At 39.7% G+C, this 6532-nt stretch overlaps 1 protein-coding gene across 4 annotated transcripts; it reads left to right on the top strand.

The window, feature by feature from the left end:
- Positions 1-1015: 1015 nt before the first annotated feature.
- Positions 1016-5268, top strand: LOC149566192 (trihelix transcription factor DF1-like). Of its 4 annotated transcripts, XM_089819613.1 has the most exons (4): positions 1016-1993; positions 2147-2258; positions 2482-3380; positions 4049-5268. In XM_089819613.1, the coding sequence occupies exons 3-4, from the start codon at positions 2785-2787 to the stop codon at positions 4881-4883; spliced, it is 1431 nt and encodes a 476-aa protein (XP_089675739.1). In that variant the 5' UTR covers positions 1016-1993; positions 2147-2258; positions 2482-2784; the 3' UTR covers positions 4884-5268. The 4 variants fall into 4 exon arrangements, with proteins under 4 accessions (XP_089675739.1, XP_089675738.1, XP_089675741.1 ...); XM_089819612.1 differs by having other exon boundaries at positions 1321-1993; positions 2147-3380; XM_089819615.1 differs by lacking the exon at positions 2147-2258 and having other exon boundaries at positions 1416-1993.
- Positions 5269-6532: the final 1264 nt, after the last annotated feature.

Here is a 6532-nt window from a genome sequence, read left to right as displayed (position 1 = left end):
TCACATTGTTCATTAGGAAGTGGAAATGTTGTAGTTTTACTATGACGTTTCCTACAATTTGCCTCTTTATGTTCACAATTGAAGGAGGAGACAACATGCTTCAGACACCTTGAAGAGATCATATATTAGTTTTTACAGTTACATAATGGCCTCATGTTACAATTTTTGGATAGATTTTCAAACTCTTAAAATTTCATGTTTAAGCTCAAGATGTTCTCTTGTATAAGTTTGATGGTTCATGTACCCTTTTGACTACTTCTTTTGTCTTGGAGTTAAGTCTTTTAAACTTCCTATTATATTTAGTTGAAATGTGAAACCATTAATATTTTCTTTTTCTTGTTGTTCCTTGTGAACTGCTATTTTTCTATTGTACACAACATAGTTCAAAAAAAAGTAAATCTCTATTTTATCTAGCCTGGCTTAAAAAACCCTTTAGAACCAATACTACCACAATGAATTAATGCCCACAAACAAAAAAACTACATTACATCATTATTTATTACTTTACCCATATATTCGTATTTATTACAAATAATTATTAAGCAATACTAACCCACATGAAATTCACACAATTTATCAATATAAATAAATTAATGCTTATATAATACATATTGATTTACAAAGTTTATGTTAATTGCTTCTACCTGGTTAAAATTTAATAATTTTTGTTATTAACATTAATGACTACATGGCCTACTAGACATAAATTCTCTCCTACTTAAATGACAACACAAAAAGCTGCTTTCTTGCTCATTGCTTAGTTAGTTATGAGTTAAGGGAAAGGGATTCAAAAACCATCAGCGAAATTAGAGCTTGCCAGCTGGTAAAATTCTTACATTAAAGGAAAAAACCTGGAAGAAGCATCCAAGCTAAAGGGAAATTGAAATCACTCCACCACATAATAGGTAGCCACGCGGAAGAGAGAACAATCATGCATAATTCTCTTTGTCATTTGGATTCTATTGTTTGTCTGTACCTTCCTACTTTAAGACAAGGAGGTGGAGCATATTTGGCGAAGTTGGAGTTGTTTTACTTTGATGTAACGGAGTAGGTGTCTACTGTAGGTCTAATTTGGCTGTTCTGACAGGAGATCTATCTGAGTCTCTTTATTATTATAAATCGGGAAAATAAAAAGGAAAAGAAAAACCAACGGACTATTGCGTGCTGAATCAGGAGAAGCAGCAGTGTTTGGTCTCGTAATTGGCAGCTGTCGTGTAAGGCAATCCTTGATGAAGGGGGAAAATTTGATGTTGGAAAATTTGTTGGTAGGCTTGTTTGGTATGTAGAGTTCAAATTATTGGGTTTTAGTGTTAAGATGTGTTTAGATGGCACTTAATAGATTCTTGGAGTTTTCTTGTTGGAAGAGTTGGTCAATTGCGTTTTTCATCAAATAGGTCTTCCTGATAAGCGTAAATGAGGTTGATTTGGGATTTTCTCGTTGATTAGGTGAGGGATTCCTCGTACAGTTAGGCTCCTTGTCTGTGAAGTAAGGTGGGTTTTTATTAGGCTTTTGTTATTGTGAGGGTTTGAATCATTCCTCCTGCAATTGAGTGAGTTTGCCTTGTTTGTGTAGGGGAGACAAATAAACTTTACTGTCTAAAAGTCGGGCTAACTCATCTTCCATTAAGTGTGATTCCGTGAAGGCAGTGTTTCATTAGCAGATTTTCACGATTGATAAGGTTGAGCCGATTCCTCTTACAAACAAGTAGCGTCTTTAGATCATCTAAACACTCTGTTGCTGCAATCTCCGGACTGGGTATGATCCCAAATTCTCCCCATTAGTTCACGACTGCAAGCTTATTACTAACAAGGAGGCGCGGTTGTAAGCTTGAGTATTTGAGTGGCGTTTAGTGCTCCACAAGCTTTCCTGGTATTCAGACTTGTTTTAGTAGGAGGTGAGACTATTGGGCTTTTAGTAGATGATGGGTTGACCAGTAGGCATGGGCCAGATGCTGGGCTTTTATCAGTTGGCGGCGTTGCCTGGAATGCAAAGGTGAGATTATTGGGCCCTTATAATCCTAAGGGCTGAGCTTACTCATATGTGGGATGGTTGGTCTTTCGTTATTTTGTGGGCATTTGTTTGTACTGGTACATAGAGTTGCAATTTTTTGTAGTGAGTTGGTTTCCTGCTTTGCCTTCTTCGCAGAGGCAAGATTGCTGGGCTCTTAACATTCGGAGGGCTTGATTAGTACCCATAGATTATACTGTTGGACTTCTATTGTTTCACCAGCTTGGCTGGAAGGGAGAGCCTTAACTTGGTAGGCTTGCTTGTTATGTAGAATTAAAATCATTGGAATCTCAATGTTTAAAGGAAGGACGAAAGGAATATTTACTGAGGTGTTTCGTGTTGCAATTAGATTATTATATGAAGCTGTAGTCGTTTCTTCACCCAAATCACTTGTGGGTGCTAACCCTACCCTTTCTGTTGACTGAAATTTAGCAGCAGAGTCTGAACTAATGCGATTTCCTTGATTACCACAGCCAGTCTCTGTGTTTAGCTGCCGAGCTTTAAAGTGGACGTGTAGTAGGCGAGGCTTGTATTGGAGACTTGGGCCTCAAAAGCTCAAAACCCCAAAAAATTAGAAGGATTGAAGTTTGAGTTTCAGACATAAGCCTCAGTTGAGGTGCCCAAAGGTTGCAAAAATGAAGTGCGGATCAAGGATATTTGCTAAGGAGTTGAGGGTGAGGAAGATGAGTTGCAGTTGCTTGAATCCATGGCAAATACTGCGCTTTTGAGGCCTCCGTAGATTATAAACCTACAATATATTTCGATTTCTGGACACCATGAGTACCACCACAAATTCAGCAGCAGTCTCAGATTTACGGCACCACAGCAACAACAACAGTAACAGCAGTAGCAGCAACAATGACAATAATTCTCTTGCCGTGATTTGTGTATCAGCGATCAAGCAAGAGGAGGGTTCGAACCCCCGACATTCGATGGCTGCACAGCCCGTGTCCTCGAGGCCACCTGCAGTAAGTTTGAACCCTGGACCTTCTCCCTATCACAGTCAAGAGATGGAGATGGAGAAGGACAAGGAGAAGCACAATAAGAAGGGCCGGTCCAAGAACTGGACGCGTCAAGAAACTCTGAAATTAATCCGTCACAGAACAGAATTGGAGCCCAGATTCGCACGAACCGGACGCAAATCTGAACTGTGGGACGAGATTTCTGAGGCCCTTAAACGGGAAAATATCAATCGTGATGCTCAGCAGTGCAGAGACAAATGGGAGAAATTGATGGCTAGCTACAAGGAGGTGCGCGACGGGCTCCGTCAAAGAGATGATAATCCATTTTTCGATGAATTAGATCCTCTGCTCTCTGTCAAGTCTGCCACAGCAAAACAGAAAGACAAAGAAGCACCTACACATGTTAATAGGTAACGCATATGCCCCTATTTTGTTAAGAGTTTGTAAGTTTTTGAAGATAAGTGACCAAAAAAGCACACAAGTTCTGCTAAGCGATGCAGTATTTGATGACAATGAGGCTGATAAATTGAATCCAGTGATGGTATGTGTATCCTAAGGCCTGATGTACTAACATCTACCTTAAATGGTTTCATCCTTCCTGGTTGACAGTAGCTATTTTTAGATCATTAACCATGAAGAAGGGTATAAAGTAAATGACATCTAATGTTTTTCCATATTTTTAATGATATGCATCGGTTTGGCGTGTGGATTATTTACTAGGATTGAGAAAGCTAAGCTGACAGCCCTTGGAACATCATTTAGCTTTTAACTGTATTCGAGAAAGGAAGCATCTCTTTTAGCGAAAACGCAACAGTCAAGCACATACCCTACTCAAGATATATGAGTCTGGTGTCTGGGAATTGTTTTTAGTAATTGTATATTAATTTATCGTTTGTGGGTTATTTTCTGGTGGATATGTACTGAGAGTATTGTTTAGATTATTCCCCAGTTCACCATGACTGATCTTCTAAGGCCCGTTATCCTGTATCAAAGAAGAAGTATTAGACTATCATGATCTTGAATACTTTTCTGTCTGACTATCATAAACTTACAATACCTAAACACTTTTTTCTACCAGAAACTCATCTGGCGACAACAATTTTCCATCCGACGATGAAGAGACGGCAGAGGAGGGGTCACCGCCCACACCAAAGCGGAGAAAGGCAGAAGGGGGTTATATGATGGCAGCAGAGGTGGAGGCAGTGACAGAGCTGCTGGAGAGCCTGGTGAGCCGCCAGCAGCAGTTTTTTGCGGAGCTGCTGGATTCCATGGACCGCAAGGAGCAAATGCGCGAACAAATTCGCCAGGAAAAGGAGGAGAAGTGGAGGGAAGAAGAGAGGGCACAGCGGTCCATGTTTCACAATGCTGTGATTGTGCTAACAAAAAGGCTTGTGGATGGGAGTGGGTGTCCAGAGCCATTGGGGTTTGAACTTGGGACCGGTGTGAAAAACAGCCAACAGTTTGATGGTGGCAGTGGCAATGGTGGTATCGGAGTAGGGCTACCTATTCCTGGTTCTGTTCTGAGACATCACCACCAGTTTGATGGTGGCGGTGGCAGGGCTGCTGGTGGTGGCGGTGTAGCTGATGGGAGTGGTGGAGGGGTAGTTAATGTATGTATGGTGCCAAAGAAGAGGTCAAAGAACTGGAAGAGAGTAGAGGTTTTGCAGCTGATAAAATTCAGGGCAGAGATGGAAGCGAGGTTTGCAAAGTCCACCAGGCGAGCGGCACTGTGGGATGAGCTGGCAGAGCTTTTGGGGGCAGAAGGGATTAAGAGGGATGGGAAGCAGTGCAGGGAAAAGTGGGATAAGTTAATGGCAGAGTTTAAAGATGTAAGTGATGGTAAAAGGGACAGGAGTGAGAGTCCCTATTTTGCAGAGCTCACTTCAATTGTTGGCCGCTCTGCAGCCGGCTAAAGAGAATTAGCAATATCAGAGTTCCACAATCCATGTCAATGAATTCTTTCTTCTTCTGTGTATGATTGTGTAATAGTAGTTTACCATCAACGATTTGGATCACACTACATGATCCATGATTAGAGTGCAAAAGAGCCAAAGAGAACAAAATAGAATTAAGAAAAAAGAGAAGTTGGAAAAATGGGAATTTTCAGAATCAAGTTCCAGATTTCTTTAACCTCCAAGTTGGAAATCAGGATTCAGAACTCTCAGAACTGGCAAAATCTGAAAACTAGACTACAATGAATGTAAAAATTGCAAGCCCCTCATGAATGACTCCAGTTTGGCTTTTATATGTGTATTTACCTTAAATAAGTAATGTGATCCAAGTATCAGAATTTGGTAACTTTCAGACCTTAAATATTTAAATATTTTCCCAATTGTGTTCAGATTCAGAAATGGGTTATGAAGAAGATCATGTTTTGGTTTTCTGGTCTATCAAACTTTCCACGGATCTATCTGATTGTGACATATAGGTTAATTGGGGAAAATCTGCTGGGTTTTCAATTGTCCTTTATGGAGCATATGGCAGGGACTTTTGTTATTCTCTGTTTAGCATGAGAAGTTGAAAGTTATCATTTTAAGGCAGTTTGGCAGCTGTAGTTTAGAGCCTCAATCTGCACCTTTCAATGGGAAGTTTGTCTGTATTTTAATGAGAGACCTATTTACAAGCTTCTTCAAAATTGATTTTAGCTAATTTAAAGCAAAATAATTTTTTCTGGTTGTCTTCAGATTTGCAATGTTTGGATGTTTGAAAACTTGAATATATTAGCTTTTTCCTACACTTCAAAGTTCTAAACACCTCTAAATCTGTCTTTGCTTCTTCCTTAGTCACCAAGATAAAAGTCGATATGAATACTATCATTTTTCATGCCCATTTACAAGCTCTCTAAGGCTGAATTTAGTAAATTATCGTTCTGTCTTGTTTTCTCTTAGTTTTGCTTTTTGGCTACCTAAGATCATAGATGGACTAGTACTCTCCAAGTTGTAAAAACTGGCCAAGTTTTCTGGTTGGTGAGTTTTTTTGTACTTTTACTGGTGCTAAAACTGGCGGAATTTTTGGCAAGAATGTATCAAGTACTTGCTGAGGATTTTTTGTTAAAAACTCGGTCGTAGTTTTATAACAGCAATTAAAGGCTAAAAAACAGCTCCAATCAGTTTCATTTCTCATTTCTTCACTTGTATTTTGCTGAGTGGAGAAAAGTCTTCCAAACACTTGCAAAACTGATTTCGATCGATTTGAATCTGACTTGAGGCGGGTTTGAAGCAAATTTGCAGCGGGTTTGGAGCGGAGTTTTTGAAGAGGATGACATCAGTGATTTGAAGAGGCAGGGTATAGTGCAAGGGGTGGATTTGGTTTCATGTTGGATGACATTGAATTGAATGAGTAGTCACTGCTAGTGCCAGGAGAAGCTAGAGGCAGAGCAATATCTAGGATGGAGGACAAGCGACAAACTGAGTTAGACATATCGAGCAAGAAGGCAATCATGACCAGTGCAGACTTCTAAGATTGGACCCTCTAGTTCTACCTCTCCCTTAGTTTTTATTAGAATTGAGAAGTGGAAGATGTAATTGGAATGATGTATTTTTTTAAAGTTTTACATAAATTA

This window comes from Cupressus sempervirens, chromosome 3 (genome assembly GCF_028749045.1).
Source record: "Cupressus sempervirens isolate cs-2001-9-10 chromosome 3, ASM2874904v1, whole genome shotgun sequence".
In the NCBI taxonomy this organism is placed as follows: Eukaryota; Viridiplantae; Streptophyta; class Pinopsida; order Cupressales; family Cupressaceae; genus Cupressus; species Cupressus sempervirens.
Note: the sequence above shows the minus strand (reverse complement) of the source record. Positions and strands in the feature narration are given on the sequence as shown.